This window comes from Podarcis liolepis (assembly GCF_965112155.1).
Source record: "Podarcis liolepis genome assembly, chromosome: 2".
In the NCBI taxonomy this organism is placed as follows: domain Eukaryota; kingdom Metazoa; phylum Chordata; class Lepidosauria; order Squamata; family Lacertidae; genus Podarcis; species Podarcis liolepis.
Genome location: NC_139555.1, coordinates 39,932,847 through 39,949,438, shown reverse-complemented (window position 1 = coordinate 39,949,438; position 16,592 = coordinate 39,932,847). Strand labels below are relative to the sequence as shown.

The 16,592-nt window shown below is 41.9% G+C and overlaps 1 protein-coding gene across 1 annotated transcript in view; it reads right to left on the bottom strand.

Moving 5' to 3' along the window:
- Nucleotides 1-3,380: 3,380 nt before the first annotated feature.
- The window catches only part of COX10 (cytochrome c oxidase assembly factor heme A:farnesyltransferase COX10), a 93,938-nt gene continuing 80,726 nt past the window's right edge, over nt 3,381-16,592 (bottom strand). Inside the window, exons 6-7 of the mRNA XM_083487629.1 lie at nt 15,763-15,995; nt 3,381-3,981 (exon numbers count right to left, since the gene is read on the bottom strand). Coding sequence (XP_083343755.1) covers nt 3,575-3,981; nt 15,763-15,995 — 640 coding nt within the window. The 3' untranslated portion in view covers nt 3,381-3,574. The remainder of the gene's footprint in view (nt 3,982-15,762; nt 15,996-16,592) is intronic.

Sequence of the window (16,592 nt, the reverse complement as noted above, 5' to 3'; positions counted from 1 at the left end):
TTGTGGTACACACAATGCTTGTGCCATAATCAATTAAGTCGTTAGCCTGCCACAAACCACAGTTGTTTTCGCTGCAACAGGCTATCACAGCTGCTGTTCTGGACATTTGTTACAATGGGATATGATGCTCAGGTGACTGAGATGTTGGACTTTTGGGAGTTACTAGGGCAAGGTGTGTGCTTATTCTACCTCCACCTCTTCCATCTCCTTGTTTAGAATCATTTAAAAAGATGAAAAACATGGGAGAGCCAGGTAACACATGATTACATGAGTTCCCACCTTTGAGTATCAAAAGCTGGTTTCTGGGAATATTAATGGCCACAGGCCCTCAAGCAATGGTAGATCAGATCAATAATTTCCCATTTTCTCACTTCTGTGATCAGGAGTCTTCCCCTACCCCTGAGGAAAACAAAATAATAGCCACTGGTGCATTATGGTATTTCATTAATATAAATATATGCACATTTAGAAGCTGTCCATTGACTGTCATCGATTCAGTATTAGAAAAGCAATCAGGTGGCAGAAAAAAACTGGCCAGGTGGCAATCTCTAATGGTTTACTGGGAAAGAAAAAGGGTCATGGACACAATTGCCCATTATCCTACAGCTCTTTTCAAATTCAGAAAGAAACCACTCTGGATTGAAGGTGTGGTTGCACAAAGTCACACACAACCACTGGCTACACTTTAAAACAGAGAAAGGAAGAAATCTGTTGCAGTTTCAAAATGGATAACATGATGTTTTGATCGGGCGTGGTATTTCCTATGCTTCCCCTGCCTGCCCACAACCTTGATCTCATGGGAATCTCTGCGCATAAAGACAACCAGGCCAAGGAAAGCTTTATTAGCAAAACTGATAGTGGAAGCAAGACAACTCCATATTGGAACAATGAAATTAGTTGTATTTGAGAGGACCCGTGTTTCGGTTATTCATTTGTTCTTCATTGGAAACCCCTGCTACTTAGAAGCAAGCCCTACTGAGAGATTAATCTCAGCAAGTAAGCATAGGATCGCAGCATTAGCATGTATTTCTTTAGTATTTTAGATTGTCGAGAGTATGTCACATACATTATTTCAGCAATTCTTAAAATAATCCAGTAAGTTAGGCTAGTATTATTGCAGTTGGAAGCCAGAACTTGTTCCTTATGAATTTATAGCAGAATCTAACACTGGCAGAATGGGAATTAGTCCGGCAGAAGTTATTTCCTTTCAAGAAGGCTGGTTGTCAGAAAAACAAGAGGTGAGCTGTATGCTTCCAGTGAATGGCCAGATTTTGCGCTAGGAGTCACTCCTAGGCCTACCCAAAACCTTTGAGCCCTTACCCCATGGATTTGACTGCCTTCTGGACACAATAGTTTAGATCCAGCCTACTTTGGTCCCATTGAAAGCATTGCAAATAGACAAGTCATGCCACTGATTTAAGTGGGAGCTTGGTCTGGATTCATGAAATCGTGCCAAATAAATTAGTTGTTGTCTTTGTACGACCTCTTCTACAGCTTGTTCAGCAGTGGTCTGAATTGTGTGGAAGTTCTGAACTCAGTAGGACTTACTTCTGAGTAGACACATACAGAATTGTACTTTTAATAGTACTATTGTGTTCTGGGGATGTGTGTGTATGTATCTGTGGGGAAGTAGATCAACCTGTATATATGACAGTTAAATTGGTTGTGCAGGTTCTCCTCAACTCATTCTTGCAAACATAGATCAGAGTAGCATTGTGAATTAATTGCCATGATGCCCTCAGTTCTCACCTACAATTCTCACCTACAAATTGTTCATTCAGACATCCCAAATGTTTTCTGGTAACTCTCCATTCCCTGCAATTAGACAACAATGCAAGTAGGTAAAATAACAACAGTTTTGTCCTTGTTCTATGCTAGGTCCCTCTATCTCCAAGAAAGGCACCTTGATCTCACATATATTCCAATAAACCTTCACATTCCAAATGAACTTAAATTATTTGGTGGGGTGTATGTGATGAAAGGAAGATGATCGTTGTGCTTTGAATATTCTTTTTGAAAGTAGTGGAAACATGAAAAACTATGATATAAAAGCTAGCGTTAAAAGAATGCAATAAACTATACGCAACTAACCTAGCATCTTGAAGCCATAAACAAGATTGGCATATAAAGTGAACAAGCTTCTGTTTCTGTGGTTGTTCAGCCACAGTAGTTACACCCTGAAGGTTATTTCCTTGTTTCAGATTGGTTCAAAATGTTTTCTCCGTGGCCAGACTGAGCTGATTCCATCCGCTCTGTATTTCCATTTCCATCAGGGTTGCTTGATGATGTGTTGGAGGAAATAAGAGTCGGAGGCACTTCTAGGAAACGGAAATTCAGACAACGAATAGCTCCTTCCTGGATGGAGGATGGCAATCATAACCTACTAGCAAAAAGGCTGCTATGAAAGTAGGATGGCATGAAAGTTGTCAAAGGTCTGATGGGGTGGAAATTTGCCGGGCATAAGTTTGTTTCCTTTCAAGCAGGCCGATTGTCAGAAAACCAAGAATTGAGTTGTACACTTCCAGTCAATGGGCAGATTTTTGTTCTAGGAGTCATTCCTGGAGCTACCCAAACTGTTGGGCCCTTCTAACCCCATGGCTTTGACTACAAATCCTGCCAGGTACTAACATTCTTTATTTTAAGGGTTATTATTTATGATCCGCTTAAATGCCAAAAGGACTTCTAAGTTGGTAACCAGAGATGAGGTGAGGGCTTGTACAGAGTAAATACCTGGCTGATGGGAAAGCAATGTATTTCTGCATGTGGTCTGCCTTTAAACATACATTGGGGGCTTTATGTTCCATGTGCGCGCGCACATACACACACACAAAATGTATGTGTACCCCTTATTATTCATTCTCTCTCTTTCTCTTTCTCTCTCTCTCAAGTAGTCATGGCTGTTTTTCCTTTTTAAGAGCTTTTTAATGGCTCCAGTCAAACTTCTCTGTATCTTTCCTTTATGAACTGTCTATACCATATTCAGAAAAAGTTTAAATAAAGGTGGAAATTTGGCACCCTCATAGGTTAATAGCATCTCTGAGAGGATGACACTCCCTACTGGTTTCTTTCAGCTCCAAATACTGTTACTCCCTTCCACTTTCCATACAGAATGAGAATATACTCCTAGAACTAGGGCAGAGCGATTTTTGCATATTGTTAAGCTAATCCTCCTGTTCTGGTGTGGAAAAGTGTAGATGCATATGAGTCACCTGTGGGAACTGTTGCCAGACTAGATTCAGCAGGCTTGCCATACATCCTTAAGAATTAGATATTTGTTCTTTCATCAGTATGCTATTAAGATATAACATGCATCTTAGCATCATCTCCGTATAGTCAACGGAAGGATCTCACATTCGAAAATCAAATCCAAGAGTCATGTGTGTGTCCCAAATCAAATTATTTAATTTGAAAAAAATCACAGAGAGTGTTCACTGGACACAAAATATTCTCTCTGAATACGTCAACAGAAAACCTCCCTGCTGCATGATAACTGAAATATGTACGCCATTTTGAACAGGAGCTTCTGAAGCCAATAGTTATCACAAAGGCAACATGAGTTTTTCAACATGATGTCTCAACTCAAGGATTCCTTTTCATTGTCCTTTTTGTACCAAGATTTCTTGCAAGTTAGCATGAGCAAGAGGAGCATTGGCAAGTGCCACAAGCTGCAGAAAAACAACTTCCGGGAGCTGCCACGGTCAGCGTCTCTGTAGAAACGAAAGCCGAGGTAGGAAATGTACAGGTTGACGGGAAGAGAAATTATGGGGAAAGTCCACGTGGTGACATCAAGGATGGGAGCCAGTGATGAAAGTCCAATTAAGGCGAGGCAATGACGCAGAGCCACCCGCCTGCACATGTCTGGGTGGGTGACAGACATCATGCAGTAGCCACCTCTGGAGTAATCTTCGCGGAGCCCCCAGCTGAGTGCATTGAAATGAGGGAACTGCCAGGAGTAGAGAATCCCCCCCAGCAGCAATGCTCCTGCAAACGAAGAGAAATCAAGGCATTAGGGTTTACGCCAGGGCCACTGACACAGAAATCTGGATAACTTGGCTGAAGTTTCTGCGTCTTCATTTCGTACACCCAGTAAATCACTTGCAGGTGCAGAAGTCTCATTAATATAATCAGCTTGCCCCAAGGCAGTGAAAGGTATACAGGATGGAGCTGTGTGGAACAGTTTACTCGACTCTCCACATAAACTCCAAATACCCTTTTCAGATGCAGGAGTTGCTAAATGTTACTCTTAAAAAAAGATGCTTCTATCATTCTATCATTTTTGGAGTAAGAACACTTGCAAAAGGCTCAGAACCCAAGCAATGTATGTGATACTTCCAGGGGATGGCAGGGATATTTTTTGCATTCCTTGTCCAACCTGTTTACTTCTAGTGCATTTCCGGCAAGTCATACATACACAATTTAATCACACTTCTCATCTACAATTTTGAATTCGGCACTGTTTGTATTTTCCCCCACACAATTATGTTTGCAGAAAGCAAGAAACTGAGGCTTTCAGAACCAAAAACAGTGCCTGAGGCCTCATCTGGAGACAATAAAAAGATGATGATTTGGGGACAGGGCCCCAGCTAGGACTACCTGACTATAACTTCTTGATAGGGTGGCCACATGTTCTACTTTTCAGAGGACAGTCCTCTATTGGAAGAGATGCCTTTTTAAAGATAAAGAACCATAAGAGCCAGTGTGGTGTAGTGGTTAAGAGTGGTAGTCACGTAATCTGGGTAACCGGGTTCGCGTCTCCGCTCCTCCACATGCAGCTGCTGGGTGACCTTGGGCCAGTCACACTTCTTTGAAGTCTCTCAGCCCCACTCACCTCACAGAGTGTTTGTTGTGGGGGAGGAAGGGAAAGGAGATTGTTAGCCGCTTTGAGACTCCTGAAGGGGAGTGAAAGGCGGGATATCAAATCCAAACTCTTCTAAAAAGGAAAGCAGGACCCCTGAAGTTGCTTGACAATAGCTACCAACCTAGACAACCGACTGAGCAGGCACACAGGTCACAGTTCTCACCACTAAGGTGAAATGCATTGCATTTCTATTAAAATTATTATTTTTAAATCTGCACCTCTACATATAAAATAGCATAATGTAAATGTTATGCAAATCTGGGGGGGGGGGAAGTGATGCATAAATGGTCACCTTACATATATATATATATATATATATATATATATATATATATATATATATATATATAAAAATAACATCTTAAACTCTTCTGTGACTAAAAAACACACACTTTCCATTTGTTGTAGAAAACACTTAAGATACATTTTATCCTTTGGTTTCCACATTTGGTTCCACCTTTTTATACTACACATTTTCACAGTCCAAACTGACTGTGCATCAGCTCTGCGCAGAACCCACTCCACAAAGGAACACCTATAAAACAAATACAGTGAAGAATATTCAATAAACTTTGGCTACTGAATAGTATAAGCTAGAGAAGATCCCAGTCACCACCTGCATGTTACCTTGCTATATTTTGCCATAGGTTTCCTAAGCAGAAATGTATGTTGCCAACCCTCTAACAGCCACATAACGTAGGGCTACAGAGGGCTGAAAATGCCTAGTGTTAAGTAACTAACTTCTCAGTTCTGTACACTCCATACATCTTAGAATTCAGTATCATAGGACCTTCTGTTGATCCATGAATGCTTGGCAGAAACCTGAAACTGAAGAGTAAACAATTCCTAGAATTATAGAATTGTAAGGTTGTTTCAGTTCTTTCAACATTCGGGGTCTCTGTGTTACCTATCCCTGTACACCACCTAAAAGTTTATACAGAAGCAAGAATTAAAGGGGAAAATAGGCCCAGAGATCTACTGAATATAACTATGGGAATATTTCCTCACAACTGCAGTCTTTCAAAAACTTATGCTACAAGACTAGATCCTGCTCCACTGAAATTTAGCACAGATGCCCATTAGTATCTGCTTCATTCTGTTTCACAAGGGACATCTTCAGGGCCTACACTTTAATAAAGCTTGACTGATTTTCACAGATTCAACTTCTGAAGTGATGTTGTTACAGTGGAGTTATGCCTTCTTGTAGAAGATGAATCAAAGTCCATTTTGTTTGCAAAGGGATGGATGCTAGGAGCAACAAGAAGGCAAGATGTCCTAACACTGTCTCAGAAATAACTTCCAACTCTCACTTCCTTGCCAAAAAACAACCAACATTTCAGGTGAAACTCCCAGCTCCAAACCAGACAACTGATGTGCCAAATAAGGGGAGTTGTTTTATGAGGGGCCTGCCTTCTCACGCAATCTTTCTAGGAGATACTGCAAAGTCAACTTGATTGCAACATGCATGGCTTCGTTTCTTGCTGTGCAGTACAGAATTAGGTTTTTCAGTGCAACTGGGTCCAGACTCTACCTTTACATTTTCAAAACCTTTGTCTGACAGGGCAGACTTGTAGCGATGCTGGGATTACTCAAAGTGCTGATACAGAAATAGCCACTTGTGTTCCCACTCTGGGGGTACTTAGTAGCAACTGGTGCTATTTTGCAGGCTTAGCCTCCTAGCAATCCTACATGGAGATTCAGAGATTCAATAGCAACTGGAACAGCGTTGTCTGCCTCTATCTCAATTGCCATGCAGTGGATGGTGCTTCAGTAGCAGTGGCATAAATCTTTATGTGCTCCTCTGTGCAAATTCCTTTGGATGAGGCTATAAAAAATGCACTTTAAACTAAATCTTAAGAGAATATAAATTATTTTTTACTGTTTTTACTACACTGTGTCAGCTGCCCTGAGAAAGTCTTTCCAAATTCCAAATTACTTGGAAGTCAGTATGATTTTGCCAAATGGTTCTTACTCCCTACTGTGTTTAGGATTCCAGTTTAAGTGTATTTTGGTGTGCATTATGGAAAAAGACCCATCAAGGCTGAACTACATACAGCATGATGCTGATACTGATAATATGCCTGCATGCTTGTTTTTTAAAAAGTGATGTTAGGCGCAGGTGGTGATGTCTGATTTTGTCAGGATTGCAGAAGTAGGAAGCAGATGTTCAGCCCTTTCATACCTCATTGCAGTACTGATGGAGATCATCCCTTTCCCATGGCTTGTTGGCCCTGAAAAGAAAGCTCCCATTTTCTTCTTGGGAGCTGGGAGACTGTCAGAACTGCTGCTGAGAAGCAGTTGGGTTTCCTATCCTGGCCATGTAATATGGGTGCTAATGATGCATTTGGTGCCATGAGAAGTTTGGCTGATAGTCAACTTCCTGTGGTTAACCTGTGCAGCTACTTAATCTAGTACTTCTGCTATTGTTGAGTGGTGTTACTGTTTCAGGAGGATATTTTCAGCAACCTTTAAGGTTCCACATGAGATTGAAGGTGCAGGATATTTGTGCTTTTCTATCTAAAGCTGTCAAGCACAATGATGTTCTTTTAAAACTCATGACTGTCCTAGGTGTATGCAAAAAGTCTTGTAATGGTAGCATGATTTGCTAAACTATGTTATCATTCACAAACTTAAGACAAAAGCCAGAAGCACTTTTATGTTAAAAACTCAGCATGGAAAACCAGGCTTATAGTTGGAGCTCCAGACTGACTTGCTACCTCTTTCATTGTCTTGGTTTTTGGCTTCACAGATGTATGACAGAGATCACCAACCAGGCATGTAAAATAAACACAGAATGGTTAAAATATCAGCTCCAAAACAGATGTTGAAGTCTTATTGCATTTCCTAAAGCCATTGTTTACTGCCTTGGCAACCCAAGAATGCTGTTTTGCTTAGAGCACAATTTTGGTAATTCTTCTGCCTTGAATAATATGAAGGAATTTTAAAATCATTTCCAGATTCTGGTAGCTGACTGACACATGAGGGGGAGGTTAAGAGTGGAGGTGGGGGGCGGCGGGAAGCACCAGCTTCTTGTCTCTCTAGGAAATAAATTAAATGTTTAAGTTTATGTAAGACGTTATAGGGATTTTGAAGTCTAAGTTTAGCCATTAATGGCCTGTACTTAGAACTGTGTGTGGTTGTTTTCTTCTATCTTGGTATGGTAACAAACCAGCTACTCTTAGCTAAAAAGATGCTAAAACAAATTACTCCTCCTTGGTCCAGATGAGGGAGATTAGAGCTGGAAAACAAGAGCAAATCCAGCTGCACCCATTTGCCTTTGGATAAACACGGCTGGCGGTTATGTAGCTGTAGTTGTTCCATGTTCAACCTGGAAAATGAGATGAAGTATAACTGAACCTTATCTTTGCCTACAGAATTAGGTTTCCATCATCTGAATATGCCCGTCAGCAAAAGCTGATCCAGCAAAAACAACACACTACCTGCCCACACTGAAGCAAGGAAGATATAGCAGTGATGGATGGAGAGATCGGTTAAGACCTCCAAATTATGTGGTTAGAAAAATCCAATTTCTGCTCTACTTTTAATACTGTAAGACAGAATGCAGCAATTTGTCAAGATGCATTTTGCATAACTCAATAGGACTGAAGGTTTTGTGGTGGGAGAAAGGAAGAAATACTAGGGTACAAGAATAGATGGAAATCTAAAGTATATCTGTTTCCACAACAGGACCCCCTTTCCGTTTCTTCCTTCACCTTTGGGTTGGGGGATGCTCTGGAGCAGATAATTTGGGGCACGCAGGGAGCTGCATGGGAGAGGAGAGGAAGGGGGAAGCGAGTTCAAATGGGTCTTACTGCCAAAAGTGACCATAAGATTGCAGTCTCAATCTCTTTAAACAGAATCTATATCCCTTGATCAAACCAAATGGAAACAGTCAAGTGAATTTTCAGCAAGTTTTGAGTACAAAGGTTCTCTCTCTCATAGACACATATGGAGATCAAGTGTAGGGGCAATGATGGAAAATACCTGTTTTGTGTTATTCTGTAGGATGCCTTGTGATGTTTTGTAGGATGTGGTGCCACAAGTAAATTTCCCCCAGATGATCTAAATCTTCTTGCAGACAGGGAAGGAAGTCTTTCAGGTAACCTGGCCCTGAGTTGTTCAGGGTTTTATATGTTGGTAACAAGACCTTGTACATGACTGGCTAGCTGCACAGCAGCTGCTCCTTACGCACAGGTGTAAAATTATGTGTGCATCAAGGTGTTCCACTCAACCACCTGGGCACAGGATTCTCCAAAAGCCTCCAGACCAGTCTTAGGGGAAGTCCCACAAAGAACAAATTATAGGAGTCCAATTGTAAAGTTACCAATGCATGAATCATAGTGGCCAAGTTTAAAACATGTTTTATTTGTTACCACAACCAATTAGAATGGTTGATTGGGAAACATATGAATGAGAAAGTGAGAAACTTTATTTAAATCAACACCAGGTCCAATAGGTGGATAAGAGCACCAACACTCAGGAGGGTTCACAAGGAAGGAGTGGGCATGTGGTGAAGTGCAGAACAAGGCATAAATCTTCCGTAGAAGATGTTGACTGCATGTTACTTTGCCACGCATGCTCCTTTGCATCTCTCCTTCTCCAGCATCTGCTACATCTTAGTCGTTATATATGCTAGTGGCAAAAAAGCCATTTGCAATATTCAAAGTCTTACTTCTTCTATGGTACCCATATATCATGTTGGTGCCTCTGAATGTAGCAGTGGCTATGAAGACCAAAAACACAGTCAAAATAAAGGTTGTGAATTTGAAGCATAGAAGTTTGAACACAATCCAGTCAAGGCAAGTCTCAGCTGTTTCCAATGCCCACTATTTTGAAACCATGTCCAGGTGTAGCGAGGAAATGATGACGGCATTTAACAGTTATCATTTATACAGCACCATCAATATGCATAGTTCCCTATGGAGAATTTAAAAAACACTGCGCCCTGATCAGCTTATCATCTTAAGACTTGCCGTGGGGTGGATGGGAAGAAAAGAAGGAGAGACATAAACTGGCAGTAAGGGTGAACATGGGCAGGATATGCCTTGAGCTTCATTACAAGTGCTTAGGCTTGGTTTCGGCAGAGGAAGAACAGTAAGTGTCTGTGTCAAAGTTCTTCAAGGAAACTGAATTTGGGGAAAGAGTCTGAAGGAAATAAGATGCAGCATCAAATGGTTTCTGGAGGCACTTCTGGAGGCATTGAAGATGTGGGGGACGGACAAAGGATGGTGGAGATGGAAGAGTGAAGATTATGGGGATGGATATGCAGGCAGAATAATCAGGGGAGGCAGAGTAATGAAGGCAAGGACAAATGTTTGTGCTAGATCCAGGAATGGAGGAGGTAAGAAAGGGTGTCATGTGGTCTCAGTGATGACAGAGGTGAATGATTTTGGTCAGAGGCAAGGGAGTAGGTGGGAATGTGATCGTAGAGATGCAAAGACTGTAGCAGTTAAGGTGGGAGATGACTGGAAGTTCCAGCAAGGCTGCAAGACAGGAAAGGCCATATTTTTGCAAGGCACTAAGGGATGTTCACCAACTTGCTTGCAAGAGGATATTTTTAACACTTTTTTTAACTCAACACAACTTTAAAAAGTTAATTTTAGCTCTCTAAACCTCAAACACTGCCTTTTCTTAAGCCAATGCAATTTTCCTGCTACTACTCTGGTGCCCCCTACTGGTTACTTCATAATGCATATTTGGGAGGTGAGGTGAACTGGAGCAGCTGTCCCATATGGGCCATTGAATATTCTTTATTTGGAAGATGAAAGCACTTGGAACTTAACACAGCTGTGTACAGTGTGTAGGTGACAATGAATTTACTGAGTGGGCTTCGACTTTGATTGCATCAGTCCCTCAGGTGTCCCAATAGCAGAATCACTATCGCTTTTGTGTCTGCAAAAGAAAGCGTGGGTGGGGGAGGCAAATAATTGACTGACTTTTGTCTTATTAAATTTAAAACAGCTGCCTACTAGCCCTGCCCATCTGCCTCCACATTTACTACATGGAGCAACGGGGCCCTCTGCCTTTGTACGTCCTATGCTCACAGATCAATGATGACATACCTCTGTCTTTTGTACAAACTGAGTAAGAGGCTTCTTGGATCATCATTTTGAAGAGGAAGAGAAGTCTCAAGCCTCTGCTAAGGTCAATCAATGCCAGCCCGCATCTCTAGGCCTCTATTTCTACAGCCAGGATAATGTGCTCCAGGCAAAAAATTGTCTTTTTCTCTAAAACTGCTCAGTTACACATTTTGCCAGCAGGCTGTTCAAAACATGATCCAGTTAATTAAAATAGTAAAAAAAACATTTGAAGGAAATAGGAGCAAAGTTCAGTGTCACTTATTCTGAACAAAGTGAGGTCCTCTCTTTACTGCTCTCCTTCCGGGCAGACAAGGGCTATACAAATGAGGAAAGGCTCTACACAATTGTCCTTTTCCTCTCTCTTCACTGTTTTGTTGCTAAACCCATCCATCTGCCAAATGTCACTTGCTGATAAGAACTGCCCAGTTTAAAATCCCCCCCCCTTGTAAATAGATGTTGGCTGACATAATTAATGTCTAGCCCACAACCCAATTTGAATTACAAAGTCAAGGCAATTTGAAAATCAGCCTCTGCGTGATTACCGTTGGTACATACACAGGCAGTCTATAAATTCCATAGCCCCAGGAATTATTTAAATTTTCAGAAAATGAATGAAAATCAGGACAAGATGTCTTTCAGGAAAACAGAAGGTAAAAGTGGGGCATCTGAGATAAACTAAATAGTCTCTTGAGATAAACATTCTTGGGAGCAGTAATACCAATGGCTCCAGGCCACTGTGGGTCTCTAACGTCTGTTACATTTGCGAGGCTGTTATCTGCTCTGCCACCACCGCCTACCCAGAGTAAATCCCCTTAACTGATAAAGCACATTATGGCAGAGATCCCCGCTTGTCACTTCAAGCAAACTGGGTGGCTCAGAATTGGATGTGCTTTCATGGCACCGGGTTGCTATGTTCTGCAGTCTCCTGAGTGCACTTCAGATGCTGGGAGCTGGCCACCACTCCTGAAAGGATACCAGACCCTATTGCTTTCATAAGGAAATGTGGTAATGCCAAGACTGAGTCCCAGGCTGCACAACACACAGTATGAAATTCCCCATTACAATATTTAAACTTCTTTTTTTTTAAAAAAGGGCATATTATTAATATTCCTCTTTTTGGCCGTGTTACTAAACACAAGCCATGATCTCCTGCCAGCAAGAGAGAAGCTTGATCTGAGTCTTACTGCTTCTGTAAAAATGAGACTCCTTTGTTCTTTTGGCATTTTCCACCAGCCTCCCATTTCCTGTCATGATAATGTTCTTCCTCCTTGAAACGGGGGGGGGGGGGGGAGAGAGATACTGGAGATGGGGTTCCCTTTCGGGGATTAAAATTCTCTGTACCTGCCTTGGCAAGTGCATGCATTCGCCTTGCTGAGAGATGCTGGTCCCAGCCCATGAACCTGATTAAATTTAACACTTGTGCAATTTCTGCTACCACAGTTGACAATAAAATTGACTCTGAGCGTTGTCAGTTTAAACCTGGCCAATTTTAGCCAACCAATGCTCACAGAGAAAGGTTCACATTTTGATCCTGAACTGTTCCCTAGGAAAAAGTTATATGATGTGGCAAGCGCTCGAGACTGGAACTGATCAAGTAAACATACAGTCTGCTTGAGCAACGGCGGCAGCATTGGCTAGATGCCCTCTCCTCCCAACCTCCCTGGAGAAGCAGGAGACAGTTTTGATAGTAAAATGAAGGAAGGATGAAGAAGTGATTCACCTTGCATGACTGGCTTTAGCGTAACAACCAGAAAAGAATTGGACTGCTTTCTTGAGAAGACGCTCCCCAATAAAAAGTAAAACATGGCAAGCACTATGGGCAGCCTTAAAATTTCTTTCTCCCCAGCTTTATGTTCCTTATCGCTGCTCAGTAGGGTAGGCTCTTTCCCCTTCTTTTTAACAAGGTGCAAATGTATTCCCACGCTTCTACCTAAAGCCAGGTTGCTTCAGCTAGTTAATTAGGAAACATTAATGGGTTCCAGAGATGTGGCTTACATGATGTGGAAGCAGATGGCATACTCAGCTTGTCCATACCAAAAGGCATTCCTAACATCTATATGAAACTATCAACCAACTGCAGGCATGAGCCTTTAATCAAAGAAATAGTTTCTGTACATGGATACCTCCCCCCCCTCCTGCAAATAAGCCTATGGTTGAGCGTTTTGAGGGGGAAGGGGCAGAGAAGATCCAATGCTTAGTTATTATGAGAGAACATGGGCTAAAAATCTTCTTCTGAGATTGGCCACTATTACCTATTCCAGTGCTCCCCCCCCTGGGGGTACTCAAGGGTATGCAGTACGGGGACCTCTCCCTCCTCCCAAATATTAAAAGTGTGGCACTTACTGTAATAACTTCATGAGCACTGCCATAACTACTCAGAGTTATGTATATAAATAACATGTATAATTGGCCCAGATTCAACTAATAACTCCTGCTTGCGGAAGCCAACATTTGCTGCTAGTTTCTGACACTTGGAGAGAGACAGATAGGGTTGGGCATTTTCCATATCAAGAAACAAAATAAAATTCAGATTCTGTATTAGGGAATAATCCCAACTCCATGGTCAGAGTTATCTGTGTATATTACCAACACGGCATGTATTTGCTTAGCAAGGTATCTGTACCTTTTAACAGTGAGATTTTCAAGGAATTTGGGTTTGGTTTTAGTGAGATGGAGAACAGAGGGGAAGGCAGAGAGGCAGCAGAAGCCACAGGACTTGTAATTGCAGCCAGAAACACAGTGCAGATAAGTGAACATGACAACTGTACAGCAGAAGCCCTGCTTTGGTTGTTGAGCATTCACTAGTCATGTCACAGAGGACACACAGCTTCTAATATGAGTTAATCATCTGAATTAAACTTCTTTGTCTCCTTCACTGCAGAAAGGCTATAGTTATGACCTTCTTGCATTTTCCTCTTGATTTCCTCTACCATGTTCCCCTGGTTCATAACTGAATCTGTTCACATTGTCTCTCCTTTCTATTACTCTGATCACTTGTGCCTAGAACAACAAATGCTTTGCAATGCTAAGAATACAACATGCCCCCCAAAAGGCTGGTCACCTCAGAAAGCTTCATTAAGACTGATCCTGCATTTTCAGGTCTCTGTAGCCTTTGCTTCAAAAGCAGCAGCATCAATGAAGGGAGCAGGCCCACTGAGCTAACACAACATTTCTCTGATCTTGTTGCAGGAATCTGAGATCCTATCGTGACACACACTGCAAAAAGAATCACAAGAGCACTGCAAAACCGAAGGTTATGTTTGATCTTCAAACTAGGAGGAGTCACATAATCCTGGTTGACTTTTGGCTAACTCGGTGATGAATAGTTCCTGTAGAAACACAGAGCATGTGAGCACAGAAGAGGGAGAGAAGGATAAAGGCTTGCACTTACATATGCCTGAGGGCCAAACTGCACACAACACTAAATGCATCACTTGGAAGCATGGCAAGTTTTTTAATTAAAAAAAAAATAGTAATAGGTGCAGGGGAGAGACCTGCAGCTTTAATCCTTCCATCCCAAGTTGTGATCTCAACAAAGTTTGTCCATTTGCAGTGTTATTAGTATGAGGGCGAGTACAAGCTCACTTTTGGACCAATGGAAAGCTTGAAAGCAGGACAATTGTTCCCTAGCAACTGCTATTCGGGGGCCGCTAAGACTGACTTAGCAGCTCTCTTTAATCATTATCCTTTCACATGATTACAACTAAGAGAGGGGAGAGCAGGGTTGCACTCTGTGGCCCTTCCCTGTGTCCTAAAGATCTGAGGGCTCCTTGAGTGGCTTAGAATCCTGTGCCTACATGCACAGAACCAGGCTCCCCATATTTCAGACCTTTAAGCCCTAGTCTTCAGCAGCTGAATAGGGATAGTTGTTAGGAGAATTAGGGATGTTTCCCCCCGATCTAAGTCACTTCATGCTGACTTACACTAAACTGCGCTTGTCATTTTATTGCCAGTTCATCCAGTTAAGAAAGATCATTTTGGAACTCCTGGAACTCTTTTTTGCTTTTACCACTTGGCCACCTCACTGCTTAGCTCTAATGCAAGTTTAATTATGAGCAAGTTAAAAAGTACTGGTTGTAATAGAGCACACTTTTCTCATCCCTCCACTGTGAGAACAGTCAATTTATTCCTACTCTCTGCCATTGTTTTGATCCTAAGTGCTAGTAGCCTGGCTCCTTTTTGGTTCAAGCGGAACCTGTCCCTTTTGTATACGCTTGGCTTATTACAAAACCTTCTCCAGTGCCTAAGAAGTCAAAAGCTGTCCTTTGACACTGCAATCTTAGGCATGCATTGAAATGCCTCAGCTTTGCCTGTCTACCTGGCACTGCAAATAGGGCAGGTAGAATTCTGGAGGAAGCAACTCTGAATTTCAGCTTCTTGCTTACCCACCTGAAGTTTGCTTCCAATACTGCACAACTACATTTCCCCATTTCACTGGTGCTGATGTGCACCATGACTGTCATCTTCACTCTGACGGTATCTACCAGTCTAACTAGATGAAAAGTGACTTCTACAACCTTTGCACCAGGTAGGCAAGTCATTATGGAGTCTACACACCCCTGTTGGCCTATGACTGAACTGAATGGGTCCTGAACCTAAAACAGTCTTGGGTTTTTTTACTGCAAAATGCCAAGTCAGTGGAAGAGAGAGTCATGCAGTACACAGTGAAATATGCAGATCCTAGATAATGCGAATCATACTAATGGGCATTGGTTAAAAGGACATCTCTCTATTGGGAATGAAGTCATTCAATTGGCCCTAAGAGGAAGACACTCAATTCTCTCCCTCTTCTTGGTCCCATTTCCCCCCCAGAGTAATTCTCACCTGCATCCAGACTGCCGGTTGCTGCTGTCCAACCCATAATTGGGGGAATAGCACCAACCACAGCTCCTACCCATGTATTGACAATGCTAATTCTTTTCAGCGGTGTGTAACAGCATGTGTACAGGATGATGTTGAAGGCTCCCAGGGCTGCAGTAAGAGGATTTACTCCGAAGGTGAGCAGAGCTATTCCTGGAACAGCACAGGAGGCAGCGAAAGACACAGCAAGCAAAGGGCTGTAAAAAGAAAGAAAGAAACAAGAAAATGTAAAAATATGTTAGTGAAAGGATCTGAGGGCAGATTTTTATTACTGTTACCTTTTTATCCAATGCTTTCCCGATAATTCTTTTTTATTAAGAAATCTTAAATCGGGCAACAGTGATAACCCACAGAATAAATGTACATTTAGCAAACACCTACTAGAGCATAACTTCTTCACTGGTGTACAGAGAACAATCAGCAAATTTGACCAGCAGGCAAAACAGGTCAGGTGCAGTCCAATTCAGACTGGTCTTGACTTAGCTTTTGTCTTCTCGCTCCTGCCAGGGGATGTTGAGGGAATTTGAGGAAGCTATATAGGCAGCGGAGCTTCCCTTCCTGGGAATTTAGGCAGGTGTGTATGCAAGTTGCCATTAGGCATGTTAAAGCTAAACATTCACCTAGAGACAGACACACAACAACTATTACATTGTTTATAGCATAGTGAAAGAAACATGCCTACATATTACCCAAGCTTTAATTACACAATGTAATACTTTCAACAGAAATTTGTGTTCAAAATTTATTGCCCTGATTTAGCAGAATTTATCAGAATCCTAGAAGCTTAAACTATG